General features: G+C 37.2%; 2 protein-coding genes across 3 annotated transcripts in view; one reads left to right on the forward strand and one right to left on the reverse strand.

Annotated features, from left to right (window-relative positions):
• Positions 1-1,272: 1,272 nt before the first annotated feature.
• LOC141574980 (uncharacterized) lies at positions 1,273-11,395 on the reverse strand. The gene is made up of 4 exons (XM_074352678.1): positions 11,072-11,395; positions 10,026-10,992; positions 8,901-8,958; positions 1,273-7,073 (listed from the first exon to the last, which is right to left on the reverse strand). Exons 1-2 carry the CDS (start codon positions 11,393-11,395, stop codon positions 10,072-10,074), a joined length of 1,245 nt encoding a protein of 414 aa, XP_074208779.1. The 3' UTR covers positions 1,273-7,073; positions 8,901-8,958; positions 10,026-10,071.
• Positions 10,569-24,898, forward strand: part of ANKRD50 (ankyrin repeat domain containing 50) — a 38,806-nt gene continuing 24,476 nt past the window's right edge. The window contains exons 1-2 of one of the 2 annotated variants that reach the window (XM_074341187.1): positions 10,569-10,807; positions 12,294-13,241. In XM_074341187.1, coding sequence (XP_074197288.1) covers positions 12,730-13,241 — 512 coding nt within the window. In that variant the 5' untranslated portion in view covers positions 10,569-10,807; positions 12,294-12,729. The remainder of the gene's footprint in view (positions 10,808-12,293; positions 13,242-24,898) is intronic. The other variant, XM_074341192.1, reaches the window with a different exon arrangement.

Consider the following 24,898-nt stretch of genomic DNA (forward strand, 5'->3'; position numbering starts at 1 on the left):
GAACCTTTCAACACACACTAGTTAATTTTTTAATAATTAACTAAAACTAAGCAAAAACTAATACTAGGCAAAAATTCTACTTCACTTTGCTATTTTAGGGTTCAACAACCAACAACTAAAGAAGATAAAAATAAGTTGTTTTTAACTTCCTTAGATTGAAAAAATTTAATTAGCGATAGAATTACAAGTTGATTAAAATCAGAACATTGAACTAGACGTATAGAACTGGAAAACAGAATACTGTCTTTTGTTATGTAGTAATTTATATAAGTAATATTCCATTTAAAGTCAAACATTATCAGTTTCTGTTCAAGTTTGATATTCACATTTTCTGAGTCTTAATGCCTCAAAGTCCTGTTATTTTGAGTGAAAATGTAATTTTTTATAAATACAAAACCCCAAACTGAGAAAAATATCAGTGCAGATGGACTTTTTTTTTATCTTTTGACTGTACTCCTGTGTTTTCATGTTAAATGGCCCACTGAATTTAGGGGAAGCTGTTTAAATCAGAGTTTCTTAGTTTCTTAATCTGGAGTCCTGTGACAGAGAAGGGCATTATTCCTTTAGAATTAACAGCCTTTGTGTATGTGTGCATTTTTCTTTCTTCTGGTGGAGAATTTACATCACTTGCCAAATTCTCAAACATTTCCATTTGCAGTACTTAAAAAACATGACCATAATATTTTGCACCTCACTTCATCTGAAGGTAGAGTCTTTCCCCTCTGCCTGAATCTGTCCTTGTGAATTTCTTTGACCTATAAAATGTAGCAGAAGTGACACTGGGTGAGTCCAAGAGCAAGGCCTCAAGAGGTTTTCCAGATTCTGCCTTCTCTCTCACAGAACTCCAAGGCCATCCTGCTGTTAAGAAGCATGCGGAGAAGGCCATCTCATTCTTTGCAGCCAAACCCATCTAGCTGGTAACCTAAACATGGGAGTGAAGCCAGCTGAATACAACTAAATGAGGGAGCCCAGTGGAGAATAGCAGAGGACCCACCCAGTCCATCCAGAGAATTGTGAGAAATAATAAATCTGTTTAAGTCACCAGTTACATTATGGTGTGTGATGTAGCAACAGATAACTGACACACTCAGAATCTAATACTCCAAAAGAAACTGGTATAGAGGCAAAAAGCAAGTTCACCTTCAAATGCTTTTCCCTTTACTACAGAGCCTTTTTTGACAAATGTCCTAAAAAAGGAGACTTTTTGTCAACATTTGATATTTGTTTTTTACTCTCTAAATCAAAAGAACAAAATGTTTCAGAGAAATAAAATATTTTAAAATTAATTTTAATTCAATAAAAATTATATATAGATTTGGTTTCCTTTGAAGAAGTTAAAGTTTCCAGGATTATTGTGTCCATTCAAGAGCGCACAGGCTTCAATCCACAATCAGTTTCTCACGGTTAAGCAGCCACTTCTGCAGGTAATATTTGCTTTACCCTGTTACTGCTTGATTTCTCCTTTTTTGTGGTTTTTCCTCCTCGGCACAGGGAAGTAAAAAATCTTTTAGGGGTAAAGTTGATCTACTTCAGTGCAGGAGATGGAGCCCAAATCTGGGAAATCTTGTTTCCTCGGTCAAGAAGCAAGAGTTACCCACCTTAGCAGACTGCAAACCAGGATATACCAACGGCACATGGACTGGTAATTGCTTTCTTAGGTGCCTAGTAAGGTTACCTTACGATTGTCTTCATCCCAAATTCTTGTGACATTGTCAGTGAATTTCTTGACCTTCTTTACGCAAACATGTAGAATCTCCAATGTGAACTTTTAAAAGCTCTCTTGTTGGAGGGGTGGGGGGGGGGAATTCTCCATCTGAGAAATTGATCATTTTATGTTTACTGTGTCTTGACTCAGAAATAATTATATATATATAGATTATCTATTCTGTATCTTCTTTGCCCTGGTCTGAATAAATAAATATAATATGAAATTAAATGTTGTCTAACTTAGAGGTGATCTCAATTCTGTAGTCACTGATAATTTACAGATAGATGGTGTTGCTTTTTAAGCCATGATTTATTCCATTGTCATGTGACACTAACATGCTTAGCTTAACTTTTCATGTGCATCTGCATTAAAATAAAATTTAAAAAAATTTCAGTTATCCACTCACCACCTGTTTTTATATTATATTTTCATTGTTAATGCCTTTACTGATTATCAGTGTAACAGAAATATTACAATTTTAGACAGATTTAAGTAAAAAGTTCCTTCTTAAAGTTCAGAATGTTAAAGTAAAACAGAACTACTTGGTAAATATTCATCTGAGGGGAAATAATCTGATACCAAGAAAATGAAAGAAGTTATTTTGACTTTCTCATATTATTTTTTTTTCTTAGGATTTAAAAAGAATCTTGATATAGTAGTCTAAATTTCTAGTCTTCTATCATTTTTCTTAGTAGGTGATGTCCTTCCTAGCTTTATTGAACTTCTTCCCCAGTATGCACTATGGAATGAGCCATTTCAATAATGACATGCATATGCCAAAATAATGTGTTTCCTTAACCTTTTGATATTTTTCTTTGGTAATTCCCAGCCCTGGTTTGCCCTCCTTGTCTGCTTTTTTCATTCCTGCTTCAGAGATGCTGAACATTCCTAGAGGTCACAAAATTATGCAGATACTGCTAATTGTCTTCCGAATGAACTTCCTTTACTTCTTACCAACAGCATGCTGCTTTTTCTTTTTTTTTCAGAGCAGCAACGTGTTCAGCCTACCTTCTGTGGTTCTGGTAAATTAGATGTGTAAATGTGTAATGAGAATTACTGGGTAGGTTATACCTTCCTGATATAGGTGCCACCCATTCTTTTATTGTCTACTTCATTCTTATCTTTTTCTTGTCCCCAATGGATATGAGAATCTGGAGAAGGAATGTCATCTTGAGGTCACTAGGGTGACCAACTGACTTGGTTTACCAGGAACTTAGGAGGTTTCTCAGATGTGTGACTTTCAGTTTTAAAACAAGGACAAGGTCATCCTACCATTAGGTGACAATGAAAATAAAAAATACATACTTAGGAAGACAGAGAAAAACTAGAAGGGGGATTCCTGAGTACTGTTGACATCTAGATAAGCCACGCCATTAGCTTCTTATTACACAAGGGAAATAAGCCCTTAAGTATCAAACCGTTGGATGTGGATTCTGTTACATGTGCTTATACACAATCTCTAACTGCACTCACTCCCTTGATACAGTCTGATCCGTGTTGAGTGTGTCACAGTCCACTTGAACAGTGTCACCTGCAGTTGTGCAGTGAACAGCCTATGCAGCTATATGTAGTGGTCGGACCAAAACTCTGCTTCCCTAAAGCCTTGAACCTCCTAATGTTCCAACCATGATTTTACTTCATAGACTACGTTGTTTCTCAGATACCCTCCCTCTCAAAATGTCTCCAAACCATACTCCCTTTCTTTCTTCCATGTGAACTCTTAAAAAAAAGGATTACTTCTCCTTTTCAAAGTGTACCTTTCCCAGTATAAAGTTGATCACTTCTCTTCCCACCTCCTCTGGGCTCTTAGTCTACCTGATTTGCGTAAAAAATATTTAGTTTTATTATCCTTTTTTTATTATAACATTAAATTTGATGGGTTTCTCACATAAAGGTATGCTCCTTGGATAAACTAGTTTGCCTCTTTATAATATAGTCTAGTATTAAAAATAAAATTTTGAATGAATTATTAATGAGCTTATTCACCTGAATCATTCAACATTTAGATCTATCTTTTATCTGAATAAGTTTCTGTATAATGTGTTCTTTGCAAATATAGAACCCTCTATACAAAAAGAAATCATCATGAAACAAAAGCTTTTATTATTTAAGATTAATGCTAAACAAAAATGTTCTATTCTTTTGAAATTTTGAAGTAGTCAAACTCCAGAAATTCAGAAATTAAAATCAACATTACGGAGATAATGTGCTTCTGATTTAGCTTACCCCTGACACACCATCCTAGTTACATACAAGACAATGTTGGTAAATTGAGAAGGCAGCTTCTGATTCTCATTTGTTATAAGGCAGTATGCTAGGACCAGATGTTTTTTATGTGGGGAAGTATCATATAGCTGTCTGACAGGCTAGAATCAGAGATGTTCCTGTTGATTAAAGGTTTCTAATATGATAAGAAATATGCAGTGGAGAGAAAAGACACTTGGAAATTAATATAAATTCTCCTTCAGTCTATATGATTTTAAAAAGTTCACTTACCTTCTGTCTCACTTCTCTAATTGTTTCTCAAATGGACAGTGTACGTCCCAGAGAAAACTAGGATGGGATAAATAATATTTCAGTTCTTTAGAACTGTTTCCATTGTCTGAGAGACTAGATGAGGAGAGGGACAGAGGAATTACATGTAACACTTGCAGAACATTATGAGATTTCTTATTTCCATCAGGTAGTGTTTTAGTTATTACTATATAACAATAACTCGATAACTTAGAGGCTTAAAATAGTAATCATTTTGACATCTCTTACGGTTCTGTGGTTTGACTGGGCTCAGCTGGACAGTTCTTCCACTGAGCTCACCTGGGGTTCTTCATGAGCTTGCAGTGAATGGTGGCTGGGGCTGGAATCATCAGGGGGCCCAACTAGGATGCTGGGCTGGCTGGGCCTCTCTGCACCTCTGCATCTCCATATGACCTCAAGGCCTCTCCACGTGGTCTCCTTCAGCAGGGTAGCCAGACTTCTTTAGGAGTGATTCCCAAAGATGAGCGTTCCCAGGCTTGAGAGAAGCCGCTAGTCCTCTTCAAATCTAGCCGTGGAGTGACTATAACATCACTTCTGCCACGTTCCATTGGTTGATGCAAGAACCACTGGTTAATGTGAAGCCCAGGCCAGGAATGGTGTGAGGCAACTGCTTAAGGGTGTAAACTTCAGTAGGTAGGGTTCCTTGGGGGCATCTCTGTCCCACCTAGCTTGGACAGGTAGCAATAATAGTTGGAAGAAAGGCACAAAAACCTTGCTTCCTTTTTCAGGAGTGTGGGTACCTTTCAGAAAATAATTTTGGATGGTATTTTCAGGACATTTCTAGCACAGCAATGATCTCTGATCAGGTGCTCACCATGTTCCATAGTTAGAAGCCTTTGCATATGGGGCACCTCAACCAACTCACTTCCAGACTTGGGATTTTACATTTTCCTGTCAGAAGAATTTTTAACAGAGGGGGGCTTAATCAAAATTAAATAGAAATATAAAGAATGATCTAAAGGAAGGATCACATTTTAGGCTAACTGAAGAGTGCTGATAAGAACCTAGATAAAACTGAGGAGTAAGGAAAATATCAATTTCCTCAGGAAGGTCACTTGACATCTAGCCTGATGGAGAAAAAACAAAACAAGCTTTCTGAGAAGCTAAATGCCCTGCCATAGGTCTCTCGGTGCTGCTATGTGGCATGATTGTCTCTGCCTTCACCGCCCCCACAGAGCAACGTGAGCGAGTTCCCTGGTCACACGTGTGGGCTGGGAAGCGTGGGAGTCCCAGGAGCCTCTGTGACCTTAGGAAAAGGTCTTCTAAGATGAGTTACTCCCAAAGACACTTCGTTCAGTTTATTTTTATGCTTTCTAGTATATAATATTTATCTACCAAATGAATACAACCTACCTCCCAGAGGGTGCTAATACCAAGGAAGGATGACCTAGCAGGTAACAGAAAAAATAAGGTAAAAGAAAAAATAAGGTAAGATTCCAGAAGAGCAGAGACACTGAAGACAATAAATAAAATACTCACTTACCTGGGAATCTATCAAGTTAATAACTATGTGCTGCAAATCAACAGACTGATTAAGAAATCTGGTCAAAGAATGCATAGTGGACATAATACAGCTGGGAAAGTCTGCTTTGATAAATGATGTTTAGCATTAGTTTCAAATCACTATAATTATATGTAATTATTGCTATTTTTACATATGACCATATAACATAAGAGTCAGAAATGTAACATTGCTAATTCAGCTTCAACTGTTCTCAGATAGTTAAAATGAGGTTCAGAGAATATTTCATTAATGACCTTTATCAGGATGAGAGATTCAATAAAAGGATAATGATGACACTGTGGCTGGGCATGGGCTTACAGAAGAAAAGATAGGAAAATGCAATTATGAGAATCCATTGGAGGGACATATTTCAGAGACTCCCACTTGGCTTCTTTAAATTCCTTGCTGTATTTGAGAGGCAGACAAGGATATGAATTTCAGATTCATACTATCATGTGTACTGTCGATGTAATTTTGAGACTTTTGGCTCTAAGAGCCTGTAGAATAAGGTGGGGCATTATAACCAGCTACTCAATAACCACAGCTAGTGAGTCTGTATTCCCCTTGGCTGGGAATTCTGCAAAATAAATCTTATTTTGGAGTTTGTTTAATTTTTTGAAGGAAAGGCCTATACCTTACACATTTTATAAGCAAAACCTATTTTTAGGGCTTGTCTTCAAGAACAGGAACAAACACAGCTGGCCACAGTACTTTTAAAATGTAAGGCTTACATAAGCATTCTTTTAAAAAGGGTCTTTTAAGAGGGCAGCCACAGCTGGATGTTCCTATCATGATGCTTCCCATGTCAATCAAAGACTTTCTACAGTTGATGACCACATCAAGCCCAGCGAATGCAACTAACATGACTTGTGCATGTTTGTTAAACAAAGCTCTGTTATTAATAGTAGTATTCAAATAATCTGGAACGGGTTTGGTAGACCTTCATATTTATTTCCAGCTTCTGCCATGGTCATGTTTCAAAGTGTGTGAAATGCATTAGTAATGAACAGAGTTCTTTAAATTTGTGGGGAAATCTGAAAGATGGCCAGCATTAACTCTTTTCTGGACTCTTTCCGGATGCAAACTAACTAACCCCTCCCTTTCAAGGATAGAGTGCAGGACAGTAGCTAAGAAAACAAAACTCAGCTTGCTATGAGAGGCTAGATATAGCCAACTCCCGGTCTTGGTAGTAGACAGTGGAACTTCAAGCTTGCTGATCCTTCCAGGTACTTGGTGTACCAGTCAGGTTGCGCCCTGGACTGCTGCTGCTGCCTTTGACATGTGTGAACTCACCAGGCTGCCACTTCAGAGAATCAGTGGTAAATGCTGAAAATTAAATGTAAGGTCTATCTGAAATATGTGAAACAGAGGCTGAGTCACCCTGTTAACAGAGCATATATCAAATAGGCTGAATGCTTTTGTATAATAAACAGAGTTCTTTAATTTTGTGACATAATCTGAAAAACTTCCAGTGATAACTACTTAAAGAATTACTTTGTTACAAACTACTATGTATAAAATAGATAAGTCACAAGGATGTATTGTACAGCACAGGGAAATATAGCCATTGTTCTATAATAACTTTAAAGGAAATATAATCTATAAAAATAGTGAATTCTGTATACCTAGAACTAATATAATATTATAAATCAACTCTATTTCAATTAAAAAAATCACTTTGTAAATAAACCTGAGTGACCTACATTAGTTAATCTAGATAATTAAAATGAAGCCTCTAAATTTTCAGAACATTTTATTTAAAATCACTGAAACTCTAAAATCATAGTATTCATCTTCTGCAGCTTTTTAAAGTATTGTAATTACTGAAAACAAAGGTTGCAAATAGGAAGATACTGAAATTCATCTCTACCAATCAAAGAAGGAACTAAATGTGTTACATGATGAGAGCACACATATTATAAAAGATCCAGTTTTCAAATTTATAATTTGGCTTTGGAATATCTCAATTTGTGGGGAGAATCTTTTGATGGAGCTGTTGCTTTTAATTGGATAAAATTATATTTTGTTTTCAAATAGATTAAAAAATCAGAAGACCTATAATTTTGCAGCACTAAATTTAATTGAAACCATCAACATAAAAGAAATTTATATGAGGAGCCTTGTCTTGTAAAAATGTTTGTTGAAAGATGTTACTCTGAGTTTTAAAGGATACACCTGTAAAAAGATTTGAGCTGAAAATTTTGTACATTTCAATATAAAGAAATTAGAATATATTTTAGAAAAATATATTTATTATATTCTTTATTAGAGTTTGCTTTGAATTTACTAGGTTCCATAGGACTTACAGAAAAAAATTTTCAATTAAAAATATTATGGTCTATAGATAAGCATAGTTGAAGGTGCCAATCTTTTCAAGTTTATGCAACCATGATGAAGATTTCAGGCAATTTTATGAACGAATTAAAAATAAGGAAAATCATATTTAAGCACATGCATTCTTTAGAAAAATATCAGTATTGTTGGTGGAGAAAATATGCTAAGAAATTGATTAAAGTACGTGAAAATGTACCAAGAGTAAGTACTCTGCTTATGCCATTTTTAACATTCAGTTAATTGATAAAAAGATGTTTTGCAAAATTCAGTAAATAAAGATATATTTATGTTTTAATATATGTGTTATTGTTATTTTTTAAAAATAATGTTTAAATAGAACTATTTAATATCTCTACCAAATATAATCGAACCAAGTTTTCAGTCAATAAATAAGCACATCTAAGAATTATACAAATTTAATTGTTTTTATTGTCTCAGTTCTCAAATATGTCCTGGTTTGGTAAAAAAAATAAGCCCACTAAGCCATATGTAATATATATTTTTTAACAGTGGAGATTTCAGACTTTTTGGTGAGAGACACAGCAATTCAGTCAAGAAGAGCTGGAAAGAGCTTAAAAACCACCATTGCTTCATATAAAAAATTGGTGAGATAAATGGATACTTGAAAGAATGGCTAGAGCAGTCCCAGGTTTCCCTTGCCCTGCAACAGCCTCTCCAATTTGAAGAAATTGTGCCCATTCGTCTTTATAACCTGCCACTATGCTCAACATAATACCATATGTATAGGAAGTTTCTAAGTAAGTGATTGTGACATGAAAGAACAGACATGTTTCACAGGCAGGGAATCTTACTACATACCTACGAGGGTGTGTAGGGCACAGTCCCTGCTTTTCAACAGTTTTTCTTTTAGGGAAAGCTGAAAGCCATAAAAATGAAATGTGAAATAAACTTTAAAGTAAAAAAGAAAGTCTAAATTTCTGAACATTAATTACAGGTTACTTATTCCTGAAGTTATTTAAAACAGCATTCCATGGTGGTTAGTCATAAAAAAAATAGGCTCAATAAACCAAAAGTTTCTGTAGCTCCTCTCCCTATTGGGCAGAAATTACTTAAATTATTGTATTAGCAAATAGTTTAATGGAAATGATAACACGATGTACCTATTTCTTACTTAAAATTTTCTCTAGACATGTAATTTTACAACCATGATACCGAAGGAGTCAACTTTTCCAACGACTATAATGTATGGCAAACAAGCTAAGTGGTAATGAAAATTGCTTAAGCCAACGTGTATCAAAAGTGTAGCTTTTTAAAAATCAATTTTCATCACTCCATTTCTGGGGAATTTATACTTTTCCTGTTTTGCTTGTGTTTTGGAAAAGAACCTCAGAACTCTCAGCAAACGCATTAAAGTTAAATATTAAGATCAACAAACCTCAAATGCCACGGATAGGCTTGGAGCAAACAGAACGGAAGAGTAAGCACAAGCACAATACATTTTTCTAGTTAAGGGTGATACCTACACTTCGAAATCCCTAAAAACAGGACACTGGCTTAACATTTAAGAAATAAACACATTTAAATTAACAGAGAATGGAGAGGAGCTCGTGGTCTTAGCATAAATAATAAAATAATAAAGACACATTTCTACTCCAACAGTTGACAGTACTTTCCCAGCAGCGTTTTGGAATCTAAATAACCCAAGTCCACGTGAATGCAAACAACTCGCTCGTCTAGTTCAAAAGAAACTGCCCCGCCGTCAGGCCCTCTAGGGCAGTTCATCTCATTCTGCATCCTGACCTCCACCCCAATAGTGACCTCTGCGGGTCATCAAACGGTCCAAAAGGGCAGGGGTCTGAGATCCAAGCTTAATTGCTTTCAACCTCTATCTGGCGGAAGCCAAATCCTTTTCATGAGGCAGGTGGGAATATCACCCCAGACCCCTACTATTTTTAGTTTTACAACATTCTTCCCGGTCCTTACTTGCTTCTTAGTCCCAGGCTGAGAAAGTAAAAGCATCACCGGAATTTCACAGACTGAAAGGGGACCCGGATGACTGAGGAGTGGCCTTCTGGAGCAAGAGGGTTAAGGGAGTGGCAAGGGGCAACTCTCCCAGCTCAACTGTCCCTCCTAGCAGCGGATAACGCCCCAAAAGCCAGCGAGTCCCTCCGGCCTGGAAGACAAAGAAAGGCTCGGGGCCGAGTGGTGACGGGGTGGGTGGGGGCAGCGACTCGCGTGAGCTCGGGGACGTGAGAACGCAGCCCCCGCCCCCTTCTCCGCCCCTAGAAAGGTCTCCCCGCAGCGCAAGCAGCGGGTCCCAGGCGGCCGCACACGCCCAGGCACGGGCGGCGACGGGACGGCGCGGTGGGGGAGGGGAGGAGGGGCGGAGCCGGCGGCCGAAGAAAGGCCGAGCAGCCGGGCGGGGGCGGGGCTTGGACCGGGAGGGCGGGGCCGCGGGGCGGGGCGGAGCCGGCCGTGTCCAGGGCTGCCTGAGACAGTCACTGCCCTGACGGCGGCGGCGGCGGCGGCGGTTGGCCAGTGGGGGTTGGGAGGAGCACTGCCGAGGCTGCTGGGGCAGCTGGACCTGGCAGTTGCCGGGGGCCAAGAGGAGGATCTGGAACTGGGAGCGTGCTCTGGGCCGGGCGGAGGAGGCGGCTGCAGTTGGAGTTCGGGAGCGCTGGCGGCGGCGGCGGCGGCGGCTTCTCAGCGAAGCAAGTGTCTGAGACTGAGAGCCCGCAGCGGCGGCGGCGGCGGCCGGGGCCGAGGTAACCGAGGGGCGGCGGCGGTGGAAGCGAGGCCCCACCCTCAGGTCGGAATCTCGGGGGCTGTGTCTGGGGCTCCGACCTGACCCACCCACCCTTCCAGCCTCGGGCCCCAGACCCGACTTCTCCGGTCGTTCCGCCGTGGTCCAGGTGGGGGCGGGAGCGGCGCTCGGGGTGGGGGCGCGGAGCTGGACACCCACCCGAGTCGACCCCTCATCAAGGATTGGCAAGGACGTCGGGCACCCCCTCCCCCTTCAAAAGACACACCCCAGCCTCGGGCGGGGCGGGCTGTCGAGGCGTTCCCAGCCTTCTGGAAGGGAAGATCTCAGTGTGGAGGCTGCACCTCGGTCCGTGGCCTCTCCGAGGTGGCCCCCCTGTGGCTCCTTGGGGCTGCTGAAACCGAAGGTGGTTCCCGTCGCTGGGAATCCCGGAGTTCCTTTTGTCTATCAGCTGAAACTGGAGGCCGGAACTGTAGGCAAACACCCACCAGCCCTGCAGCCCTCTGCTCCTCATCCCTTTCCTGCCTGGAAGGAATTCTCCCCGGCAGCCTTTTCTCTGGCCATAGTAGTAGATTTCATTCCTCACCCCCATCCGAAACCTTCATCTTTGGCGCAGAGGAAGGAAAGATTCACGTTGTACTTGTGTTTGAATGTATCATTCATGTAAGCTCATCCCCCTCGTCCCCTTTTTTTCTTTTTAACCCATTCCCATGCAGCCACAACCCTGATTATCACCCCCTAGATTTTGCAAACTATCAACAAAGAAGCGTGGCCAGTTGAGTAAACAGTCCTGGCTGGTCTGTGCAGATTAATAGAGCCTCCCTAACTGGTGCTCTTCCACCAAGCTAGTCGGAAAGACCTTTTTGGCTAGGGTTAAGGATGTTGCTGCGTGTGCATAAAGTCTTTTTTTCTCGTTTCTACAGTGAGGTTTCAAAAACCTTGGGTAACTTGATTAAAATGTAGCTGTTTGGGATGCCTAACTACAGAGGAAGAGAAATACAGGAAGGAAAATGTAACTAAGATTTTCGGGTAGTTGTCCAACTTTTTGAAAGTGCCAGAGATGAAATATATGGATTTTTGAGATAGCTTTAACTGGTAAATTGTATTCTTTGATAAGAAGGCTTTTAACGTGATATTTTGCACTAAGCTATTTTTGTTTATTTTAGTTGCTTGGGGAAATAGTTGATTACCTGGACATCTTAGAGAAACCTGTGAACAGATTCATTAAGAATCTATTTTGAAAAATGCATTTTATGAATGCTTTGAAATAAGAAGGTTTTAACAGTGGTTGGCCATTTTTGCCACATAAGAGACCATAATCTGAAATAGTTCCCTCCTTGCCAGTTGCCCATATGCCTAAAGCTGGTGGGTCTACTGCTCTGAGTGACTATCCTTCAACAGGAAGTACAGCACTAACAATCTACTGTATAAATGTCATCTCTTTGATAGCATTTACTATAATGGACACGTTTTCTGCATCTAATTTTCAGATACAGAGTTAACACATGGAATCTGGAGAAGCATTTTGTACGAGTTGAAAGATTGGGCTTTCTCTCTAGTTTTCCAGATGTATTGTCTCATCTGCATACTTGAAACATCCACAGTCACATAAACTCCAGATGTAACCATGGAGTTATGCGACCCATCAAGATATAGGAAAAGTGTTGCCAAGGTTCGGAACCAGGCAGTTTTCCACCAGTTCAACAGCTAATATAACTAATATATTCTGTGCTGATTATCAAGAATAAAGAGCCAAATAAAGTCGTGCATATTCTGTTGGCAGATGGACTCTGTGGTTGAATTTTACTGTAACTGGTTATTCTGTCATTCAAAGTAAACTTAATATGCAAGTTATGTCCTAATGGATGTAAACACCTGTGTTGACGTATCCAGATTCTAGCACATGTTGAAGATAAGAAACCTATTATGACTAATCCTTGGGAAGAGAAAGTCTGCAAAATGGCTCAAACGAGTTTACTGCAGGGGAAGCAGTTTTACTGTAGGGAGTGGGTTTTCCACAAGCTTCAGCATTGCCTCCAGGAGAAAACTAACTGCTGCAACAGTGCTGTCAACACACCACCCCTTGTCATGAATTCTGGGAATAATGCTAGTGTTGTCTCTGGAAAAGGAGCTGCCTGGGGTGTGTTATTGGTAGGAGGGCCTGGCAGTGGCAAGACAGCCCTATGCACTGAGCTCTTGTGGCCAAGTTCACCTACAAGCTTGCAGAGAGGTCTGCATCGCCAGGCTTTGGCCTTTCATTTCTGCAAGGCCCAGGACTCTGATACTTTGTGTGTCGGAGGGTTTGTTAGAGGTCTGGTTGCCCAGATTTGCCGCAGTGGACTACTCCAAGGATATGAGGACAAGCTAAGGGATCCAGCAGTTCAAAGCCTCCTACAGCCCGGGGAATGTGAGAGAAACCCAGCTGAAGCATTTAAAAGGTAACAGTAAGAATGTCAGTGTTTCAGTTTCTATGCAAAAATTAAAGGTTTTTTTTTTTTTTTTTTTTTTTAGTACTGCTGTATATTTGGGTAAAATCTGTGGTTGTGAATACACCTGTTTACTTTGAATGTTGAAGGAAATAAAATTTAAGCCTTGTATTACAGGGATATGGATTGAAAATATGTCTTTTACTTGTTTAATAACAGAATGTGAAGCACTGAAGAAACTTAATTTGAGAGGTGTTATATTTCTTGCAGACTTTTTAATGTGTAAGTGCCGTCCAATAAAAATCAGGGCAAATCTGTTATCTTCTGATGTTAGCCATCAAAATTGGAGTTAAAACTGTTATATCACTCTTAAATTAATGAGGAAATCTGTTAGGTGATGCCTCTGTCACAAATATGAGATGCCAGGTTTGATGGACAGTGTTCAATATGGAATCACTGTATATGAAATCAATAATGTAGTCTTTAATAGGAAACTTTCCTTTTAAGAGACTTAGGTCTCTGTATATAACTCTTTTCCTCTTGACTTACTACTTTTTCTGGGGATACTATCACTAGGTGGAGAGTTGAATTTTCATTTCTTATAAGTAGTTTCATAAACTATGAATTTATTGACACCTTAGAAAATGTTTCAGAGAGTTTAGTCTAAGTTGAACTTAGTCTAACTAAATTATGTAATTATGCAATTAATTTGATTGGAATTAGTGTGTAAATTTCTAATACCTTTCAATATTTACAATCAAGTCTGCTAACCTTATTTTTGATATATTCTGATTTTGAGCAAATCTTACTCTATAGTATCAGAGATTTTCTTGAAAAAGATCCTTCTACTCAGATGGTTTTTACATGTTTCTTTTTCCTGTGTGAATTTTAGTTACTAATTGAAGGGAAATAAGAAGCAAATAGAGCTGTGTGTAAAATCACACCAGTACTGATTTTCTGATTGACAGAAGGAGCTAATCATTTTGTATTCCCAGTCTGTACTTGGGTAGGGAAAACCTAGTCTTTCTAGTTGACCATTTTGGTGCCCTTAACTTAATCTTCTACTGGATCTTTCAAAAACCTAGGTCACTTCCTTTTTTCCTGGAGAATGAATCATTAAGTAAATTAGGTAACTTTGGTACTGGAACAACTGTTTCTGATACTTCACAGAGATACATTTCCTTTAAGACTGTCAAATGCAGACATGAGAACATGAAAGTTAAAAAGAAATATTTTTACATAGTCTATGGCATTAGATGATCAAGGCCCCTGCTTTTGAACAAATAGGATTTTATTGAAGGTTCTGTTAGTGATTGGTTGACTTGTTAGAGAAGGACTTTAGAGAATTTTTATAGGATTATATTTTATTTAGGTTGGGATGGGTGTAATTGAACAAGTAGACAATGGAGCAAAAAAATTATTTTCAAGGCGTTAACAACATTTTGAGGGAGACAGAAATGAAAGTAGTTAATTATAACATGATGGGAGATGAAATATAAACAAAGAGAAGTTTTTTTTTTTTTTTTCATTTTTGGCCAAAAAAATCCTCCCAAACCAGTTTGTCTATCTTTACTTTCTTAACATCTAACACTTGATAATATTGATGGCTTCATATATTCATGTGTGAAACAATTGGACAGAAATAGAAAATTGATAAAGAAAAATCTTAGTTCTTCAAAGATCTACAAAGTTGGAGAAATTTCAGAGTGATTCAGTAGTTAATGCTTTTTATCTAATTTTTTCAGTTATACTTCCGAATTTTTATCCTTATTTTTTTTACCCTTAATGATACTATATACAATATGTAGTACCACAAGCTAACTTCTTACATGAAGTCATATAGCTAAGTGGTAACTTAATTACCAGTTTTTTGAAATCATATTTTCTTCATGGTAATTAAAAAAGACTGAAAGGAACTTCATGTTAATCTAGTTAAATATTGTACTTTCTCTCCCTTCTGATGTGGTAGAGTATACTCTGTTGATTCTGAGATTTAGTTGTCAAGAAATGTTTTGATGTTCATTCATTCATTCATTCCTACAGCAAATGTTTATTGAGAGCCTTTTGTGTTTAAGCATAGTTCAGCTGGAGATATTTATTGAGAACTGACTGTGTGTTAGGTTAGAATTCAGCTGTAGATAAATCAGTGACTAGAACAGACAAAATACCCTGTCTTCATGGAGCTTTAAGTTATCACACTAATATTTATCTCATTTCTGTAAAGAGAAGTAACACTTCGGGTGAATACTTGTTATAGTGTTCAAGCAACATATGAACATTTTACTGCTAATGCAATTAATTATATCACCTGCTATAGGGAATTATGAATGAAGTCACATTAATTTCTAATTTTTGTTCTTTTCCCTTTTTCTTTCTTAACTGGTTAAAGTGCAAAGCTATTGTTACTACGTTTAGAATATATACATATATTCTATATATATAAAAATATATATTACATATAATATATAAAAATGTATATTACATATATAAATGTATATATACACACATATATGTATATGAATATATATTTTTTCCATTTCTGTTGGTGGAAATAAGTTGATGACAATTATATTTTTACTTATTTTGAGAACCAAAGGCTGATTTTTTTCTTTCTGCCTCCCGCTTCAGGCTTTTATTGCAAAATTTTGTGTTTTGTGTTGAATTGTCTTTTCTAGAGTTAGAGTTTGCTAATAGCCTTATAATTGTAAAACAAATTCCAGTTATTTTTGACAGAAGGATCAAGGCATCTATGTTAGGGAATGAGGGAGGGGCTAGTGGTTTTAGATCCTGTGACTGGTTTAGAAGCACAGCTGAAGATGGTTGTTTTATTCAACCAGCAGCTTATTTCTGAACTGGACTGTCATGGTCCTTGAACCCCCAAGGGTCTTTTTGGAGATTTAGGTGGATGTGGAGTGGGAATACAAATCTATGTTCCTGATGGACATCATTCTCTTTTGTTTCTGGTTGACAGTCTGCAAGGCCAGATGTGAGTTTTCTATGTGTGATATCAGTTTTTTCAGGTAGAGTAAAAAGATTTTGTTTTGTGTATGTTGACAGGACTTAATTGAACATCTTCAGGGGTACCACAAATTAAGTGTAAATGGAGTAAAATTGTGATGAATTAAGTATGAATGACTCTAAACTTTGAGAATGTAACAGAAAAGTTGTGTTAGTGGTGAGAGGGAACAATGGCTTTTTAGAAAAGTATTGGGAGCTGGAAGACTGAATTCTGACTTTTTTTCTAATGTCGAACAGGGATCCTTAAATGGTGGAATTTTCTTTCTAATCTTTTTAGCTCCTCCTCCTTGAACATTTCATAGTTTTTTATTTGTAGCTCTTTAGATTTTTAACTTCTTTTGTAATTATTTATGCAGACACGTTCTGTTGTTTCCTCTATTAGGCATATTCTTCTTCATGACATTATTTATGACTGATTAATACTTTATGTTTACTATAGTGCTTTGAACAGCACTTTGCATATAGTAAGTGCAAAATGATTATCATTTGAATGAGTGAATAGTGCTACTTACCTATCTAGGATATCTTTGAATCCGACAGAAGAACAGCTGAAATTCTTGCGTAAGAAAGGAAATTGAAATGTTATATTGTTTAGGTCAGTTTTAAACGCAGGCCAGACTTGTATAGTGATTATTAATTTATTCGCCTGTTGTCTGCTCTTTAGCATGCATAAATATGGCATTGGTCCAGATAGTTTTAAGTGGCCAGATGTCTACTTCTGTCTCAGCTGGCTCCAAGTATTTTTGGCAGACTCAACAAAAGGGCAAAGAACAGAATGGGACTGAAACTTGTGCCTCCTACTTACCCTCAGTTGTGGAGTATTTTCAAGGCAAAATATTCCCATTATTTGTCTTGTATCATTAAAACTATTTAAGATAATTGTCATTATCTATTCTTAAATATTGTCAGATTAAAAGGTCTTGCAAACATGTCTTTACTGTTCACATTTTGAATAAAATAAATGAATCAGTGTAATTTTTATAGTCAAAATTATACATTTCTTTTAGTGTAAGAGTGTCACTTTTCACTGAATTGTCTGTTTTCCAACTCTTAACTATGTTATTTTGACTTTGATATGAACTTCCATTCATTCAAACCATCCCACTTTCCCTTCCTAAAATCTTTCCTTTCTACCCTAGATAGGCTCTCTCTCTTTCGTACTTCATGTCTAAGTGTTGCTTCCTTTGGTTCTTGGTACTTTTATCATTTGCCGAGCCAGTCCTCAGCATTTAATCACTTCTACCCTAGTGGCATAACATTTTGTTCTGTATTCACACTGTTTAAGATCAGCCACATTCTTAATTCTGCTTGGCCATTCTTTTATTTACTTCTTGATAACTCAGTTTTTTTTTTGGGTACTCTACAGGTTGAATATATTTTTTATCCAGTACAGGAAATTTCACACACCTATCCATATTTGGGGGTTTTCTTGGAAAAAATGGAAAAATTTGATGATACTACGTTCTCATTCCTTTGAAGCAGTAATCTGGTGGTGCCGAGTCAGCTGCTGTCTTTATATGGGGCCTTCTTAGTCTAATTTGACTCAGTTTCCTCTGGTCTCTGTCATTCTATACCAGGACCACTTTATCTGTTGACATATGCCAGCCTGGCTCCTGTGGGCATTTTCAAACTTGAACATGTTTTCTATCTCTCTGAGTTAAGAAACACTATAATTGTATGTGCCCCCCAAATTACTGTCATATTACCTTGAATTTGTATACACAGGTGCTGCCACTTCTTCCCTGTCACTCCATCTTCCTCTTCACTTCCTGAAGTCTGACTTCTGCGTCTGTGTAGTCACAGAAAGCTGTTTATGCATAATAGCTTCTGAATCCATTGCTCAGTCTATCTTTAGCCTTAGGTGATGGATTTTAGAACTTTTTTCATTATGTGTACTTGTCCTTTCAGAAGCCCCTGTCTGACTGTATTCTTTGGTCGCCACTCCTCTCGGTTCTTTCTGGGTGTTTGTCCAACAAAGCTTTCTTAGATCTTCTCCCTCTGTATGTACTCCTTCAGTGATTTTATTTACTTACATGACTACCAATGCTCATGTCTAATATGATAGCAATAAAAGCTGCATCAGTAGCCTTTCTCTTCACTGTGATCAACATATATCTTTTCACCGGCATGTCCCTCACTTACCTTCCTCTGTTCAGTCCAGCATACAGAAATTAGCATTTCTATTCATTGACTTACTCATTTCTTAAATATTCAGCTCCTGCTTTGTGCCGGATGTGTGCTGATGTCCAGATATTAGGACTAAAGTGGTGAGCCAAACAGGACATTGAGTTAAGTGGGGGGAAATACATTGAACAAATAATCACAAAAATTAGTGTAAAAATGCAGCTTGGGTAAGTGGTAAGAAGGAGGGACACAGGATGATAAGAAAGCATATAATATGAGGCTTGATTGTTATCTGGGGTTCTGGGAAAACTTGACTCTCTTTATCTAAGTTGTTCCATAATTACTCTTATTTCCTAAACCCTTTCTACTTAAAAGTATGATTTTAAGATCAACAATATTGACATCATCTGGGAGGTTATTTGAAATGTAGAATCTCAAATCTACTGAACTGAATCTGTCTTTTAATAAGATCCCTAAGTGAATTCTGTGCACACTGAAGTTTAAGCAGCACTGCCCAGGCTAGATTCTGGAGTTTTCTTTACTATTTTCTATTATACTTCTCTATCCTATGATATTTTATAATTTTCTTGGAATATTTCTTGAATTCTTTTACCCTAATCTAGAATTTTTGTGCATCACCTCCTAGGTACTCTACTTAATCCTAGCCTCTCTGTATTGTAACTCATTTTGCTTACAGTTGGCCAATTAACCATAGGAAAACAGTGCTTTCTTTAGCATTCCTCTGATCCTGTGATAATCTATACAACAAATTTAAATTTCTCTGCTTGACTGAAAAAGCTTTTCATAATTTGGTTTTCTTCCATCTAAAGCATGTATCATTTTCCCAGACTTCATCAGAATGCATTAAGCTCATTTATTGTTTCAAGAAATATTTTTAAGCCTATGAGACAGTGTTAAAGTTGATAAGAGAGGTGAATAAGTAAGAATATTCTTATTTTTCTTAGTGTTTCATAAGAACTTCATATACACAGTAAGGCTATTGACCGTATACATTGCTGACTTTTTAAAGTTTGTTTTTTTAGTTCTTCACTTTGTTTTCAGCAATTTTGCTTTTAGAAATTTCAGAAATAAAAGTTTATATACAGTGAAATGATTTGATTTGATTAAGTAAAATAAGTAAATACTTATTTTTATCCCCTTAAAAAATCTTGGAAGCATATTCCATTTGGCTGCCCATCTTTACCCTCTAGTTGTTTTTCTGAAGTCTTTGACCATACTATATATAATTATCTTAAATTTCAAACTAACTTTTCTCTTTCATGTTATCTTAATCTCATAAATATTCTTAATGTCATTTTTCACTCCAATACACATGAAATAGCTAAATATAGTCTTTGGCAATAAAACAGAATTTGAAAATTTTCATATAATTACTTAATAAAAATAAGTCTTAATTAAGAGAACCAATTATATCTTATTTGTGGTTATCTTGGAAAAACGATTTGGAACTTCCCTAAAGCTGGTGACCTTTTACAATTATGACTCATGATTTGAATACATAGAAAGTAACGTGGATTGAATTACTTGCTTTTGTTCTCCTTTTCTCCATGGTTGGTCTTTGGGATATGGTATTGCGGGTCCTTCTACTAGGGGAGAAGTCTGCATCTTTGCCCTTGGATTTTGGCTCAGCCATGTGATCTGCTTTGGCCAGTGGGATGGCTGTTAGCAGAAAGGACCCAAATAGAGGCTTAATAAGTGCATGCGTGATGGGGCTTGTCCTCTTGTGCCTCATCACCATGAGAAGGACATATTCTGGCTAGCCTGGTGGTCTAAAAAAGATGAGGGAGATATGGAGTAAACCAGACTCAACCCGAAGCTGGACAACAGGCCTAGAGTACAACAAACACACAGACATAGGAGAAAATGTAAATGATTGCTATTTTAAGCCACTGGGCTGTGGGGTGGGTTGTGGTATGCCACTGTTGAGGAAATAGCTAACAATACAAAAACTAACAAAATAATATTCCAACTAGAAAATCATTAATTTTCATCAAAAATCTGGGAGTCTTCATTGATTCCTCAGTGTCACTCATCCTCTGCACTCAGTCCATCAGCTACTTTTGTTCTGTCTCCAAGGTAAAGAAAATACCTCCACTCTTCGTCTCTGTTGCTGCTACTCCCATCATCCCTTGCCTGGACTTCCGCAGTGATGTCCTAACTGGTCTGGTTGCTATCATTGTCTGTCTTGTCTTCACAAAGCAGTAAAGAGTGTCAGATCCTATTACTTCTCTGCTTAAAACCTGCAGATAGTTTCTCACTACCTTCAGAGTAAAATCTATGCTTTACCTGGTCTAGCCCTTGCCTACCCTTTGACTTCAGCTTGTACCATTTTCACCCTTGTTCATTGCTCATGTGGTCCTTACGCTTTTTCTGAAATAAGTCATATTGCGGCCAACAGATTATTGTTTGGCTGCTTGCTCTGGTATCACTTAGGTGTACCAGCTTTAATGTTACCTCTGCAGAGAGCGTCCCTTGTCCAATGAGTCTTTAGAAGTCTCCACATCCAGTCATTTTTCTTAAATCACATCATCCCACTTTGTTTTCTTTATTTCTTAATTTTCCATGCCTGTCGTGATTGGGAATTATTTTGTGCATTTGTTTCTGGAGTGAGCAGAGTACTTGTCTGTCTTGTGCCTTTGTATCTCTGAGGCTTAGAATGTAGTAGAGACTCAGTAAGTATTTCCTGAATTAATGTATAACTATATTTTAATTTAAAACATTTATAATTTTGTCATATTGATAATGTGTTGCTCTAACCATATTGTTTTGAATAGTCTATATTTTTCTGTGGAGTAATTTATACATACAGATGATACAGTTATACATGAAAAGGATCCATTTTAAACCAGTATTTTTGATTAGTTTATCAGTATCATATTCATGTTGAAATTAATTTTTATCAAGTGGAAAATCTTTTTAATAGCGTCAGATTTATGGGATGTGATGTGAGTCATATGAGGTCATCTTTTGCCTTTCTTCTATAAAACCGTAGTTTCATCTGTAGAATTCCTATCAGTCTTTCAGAGATTGGCATTTAAAATTCATATTCGCTTAGAAAGGAGAAAGAAACTTTTGTAGCTTAAATCTCAGTTAATATGTTTGTTAAATTGCTACTTTAACAAGATGCTGCTTGCAAACTGTGGACTTCACGGGAATTGAAAGGGAAAAAAAATGGCACTAAAGGGGAAGAAATTGTAGAAAATAAATTTGTGAAGGAAATGATAGATTGCTCCTAGCCCCAAAGTGTTTCAGTTATACAGGAAAGTTAACAAACATGCACGAACTTACCCATTTTGCCATATTTGTTCTAAATCCGTGTTTCCTGTTTTTGTTTTAAAGAAAAAAATAATCAACATTTGAAGCCCCCCAAGTATCTCTTTCTAATTCTTATCTACTCACACGGCATAGTTGACTCCCTCCTGGGAGTTACTTTTTATGTCTCTGTAGTTTGACTAGTTTCTCTGCAGTTGACTACAGGGGGATGTTTATGTATGCACACATACTTGTTACATGCTCTAGTTTTGTACATTTTTTATTCCATTTCAGCAATTCTCAAACTTTTTAATTCTAGGTCCCTCTTATACGCCTAAAAATTATTGAAAACCCCCCAAAATTTTTGTTTATGTGAATTATATCTATCAGTATTTGCTTATCTGAAATTTAAACTAATGTTTAAATATATAATATATTTAATAATAGTAAGGCTATTACATATTAGCATAAATAACATTTTACTTAAAGAATATATTGTTCAAGACCAAAAAAGAAAAGAACCACTTCAAGAGTGGCATTGTTTTACATTGTTTTGCAAATCTTTTTAATATTAGGCTTAATAAAAGACAGTTGGATTATCATTGATCTCTTTCTGCATGCGGCCTCTGGAAAACTCCACTTTATCCTTGAGAGAGAACAAGAATGAAAAAGGCAAATAACATCTTAGTTTTATTACGACCCTGAATAGGAGACTCCTAGGGATCCCCAGACCACACTTTGAAAACTGTTGTTCAGTGTAAATGGTATTGTGTTGCTCCCGCTATTCAGCAACATTTTCTGTGCAACTTTTTTTTAAATGTTTATCCATGTTGTTACATATTGGATCTACACAGTATAAAATTTCATTCTTTATACTACAATTCATTTATTGTTGTGTGGATACTCATTTAAGATGTACTCCATTTTTTCACTTTATAAGACAGTGCTGTTTAGAACATTCTTGGGTATCCTGGTGGGATGTTATTAGGAGTAAGTAGTAAAGGGTGATTCCAGGTTGCATACTTAGCTGTCGTATGATGTATGGACTTGGAGGCTGTTGTAAGGACATTCATTTTTACTTTGAGAAGATTGGAAGCCATTAAGTCTTTTAAACAAAGTTGTAACGTCATATGACTTCATATTTTAAAGGATCATACTAGCCTACTGTGTTGAGAACTGGGGTGGTAAAGGTGGAAGCCAGGAAACAGTAAGAGACCAGTGCGGCAATGGAGGTGTGAGAGACAGTGTGCTTGGACTCAGGTGAAGTGGTGGAGGTTGTATTCTGATTATTTTTAAGATTGACCTGATAGCACATTGGACAGTGGAGTATGAGAAAACTAGAAGAGTATGGATGATTCCAAGATACCTGGTCTCAGAAATTATAAGAATGGATTTGTCCTTTAGTGAAACGGAGAAGACTAACGGAGGAGAAAGATGGAGGTTAGAGGTCAGAAGTTTAGTTCTGAATATGCTCAATGTGAGATATCTGAAGTTAGGTAAGCAGTTAGATTTACGGCTAGATTCAAAGATGAGGTGCTGTCTGTGTGTATAAATTTGGTTTCAATGGAATGTAGATGGCATTTGAGCATTAATAAGCTTATGTAAGGAATGAATGTAAATAGAGAAGAGAGAAGATCCCAGATCTGAACCTTAATGTACTTAAAAATTCAAAAGTTGGGAAGATATGAAGAAAAAGTAGCTAGTGTGAAAGGAGGAGGGAGCCAAATGACAAAGTAAAGACAGCGTCACTAGAGGAGGAAGTGATAAACTATGTCAGGTATTTGCTGAGTTGAGGATTGAGCACTGGATTTTAGTAACATGGAGGTCTTGGGGTATAGGTGGAGTGGAAAATAAAGCTTGATTATAATAGGATCATGAGTGAATGGGAGGAGTAGATAGCAGTAAATATGGGCAGAATTTTTGAGGCATTTTGTTGTGAAGAAGGGGAGTAGCAAAGTTGGATAACAGCTAGAGAAGGATATGGATCTGAGGGTGATAAAGAAGAGATGAGATTGGTGATTGAAAGGAGAATGGGTAAACTGCTGGAAATTATGTCACTGAGACGGTAAGACAGGATAGGATCTGTTATTTGAATGGATGGGATAGGAGCACAGATGGTTTATCCATAGTTAGAGGAGGGAAGGCAGAGTATGTAGATATAAATGCAGGTGAGTTGGTGGAGTGTTCCAGTGAGTGTGTGGAAGTTTTCTTCTAATTGTATATGCTTACAGGTGTGTATGTGTGCGCGGGCATGTGAGGGCATGCAAACATTTATCTATTGAATGTTATTTATACTTATTTATTTAAATACTTTTTTATTGTCTAGGAAGCAAGGTCAATCATTGGGTGTGAGGGTGGGGGAAAAGGAAATATTGGAGGTTTGAGAAGAAAGAAATATACAGTGGACATCTAGGCATGTGGGGCATGGATGATTTAGTATTTCTCCAAGTGTGGTCAAAATTATTTTCAAAATAATACACAGTATTTGTTTTTCCATTCTCATTCTCTTCTGAGGGTATGGTAGAGGCCATATAAGAGACTGAGTGCACAAATACTCTGGCTGAGATTTTGATTAGGATTGCATTAATCCTTTAGATTAATTTGTGGGAGTTGACCTCTTTGCAGTATTAAATCCCCTAATCCATTAATATGGTATATCCTTCTGTTTATTTAGGGTTTTTTTTTTTTTTTCAATTTTCCTCAGAAATGCTTTATAGTTTCCAGTGCACAGGTCCAGTACATCTTTGATTAGATTTATTTTCAAGTGTTTGACTTTTTGGTGCTATTATAAATAATAGTTTGTAAATACTATTTTATGTATCTCTTAATGTTGGTGTGTAGGGATTCAAATGATTTTTGTCTATTGACCTTGTCACGAAGCAGCCTTCCTCAGTTCACTCATTAATTGTTATTCTCTAATCACTTTCACTTTCAAAGGATATTTCCACTTGGTATCGGGTTAGAGGTTTAGAGGATTGTGTGAATGTGTGTATGTTTCCTTCAGCATTTTAAAGATATCTTTAATGTGTCTTATATATCTTGACGTCTTTTGAAAAATTTCCTGAAGTCTTGTTGGTTCTTTGATGATAATGCCTTTTTTCTTTGCTTCTTTTTAAGATTTCTTTCTTTTTTTTTTTTTTTCTCTCTCTCTCTCTTTTTTTCCCCCAGTTTGACTTTGTTGTGCTTAAGTGTGGTTTCTTGGTAGTTTTTCTGTTTGGGATTTATTGAGTTTCTTAAATCTGTGGATTGATGTT

This window comes from Camelus bactrianus, chromosome 2 (genome assembly GCF_048773025.1).
Source record: "Camelus bactrianus isolate YW-2024 breed Bactrian camel chromosome 2, ASM4877302v1, whole genome shotgun sequence".
NCBI lineage: Eukaryota > Metazoa > Chordata > Mammalia > Artiodactyla > Camelidae > Camelus > Camelus bactrianus.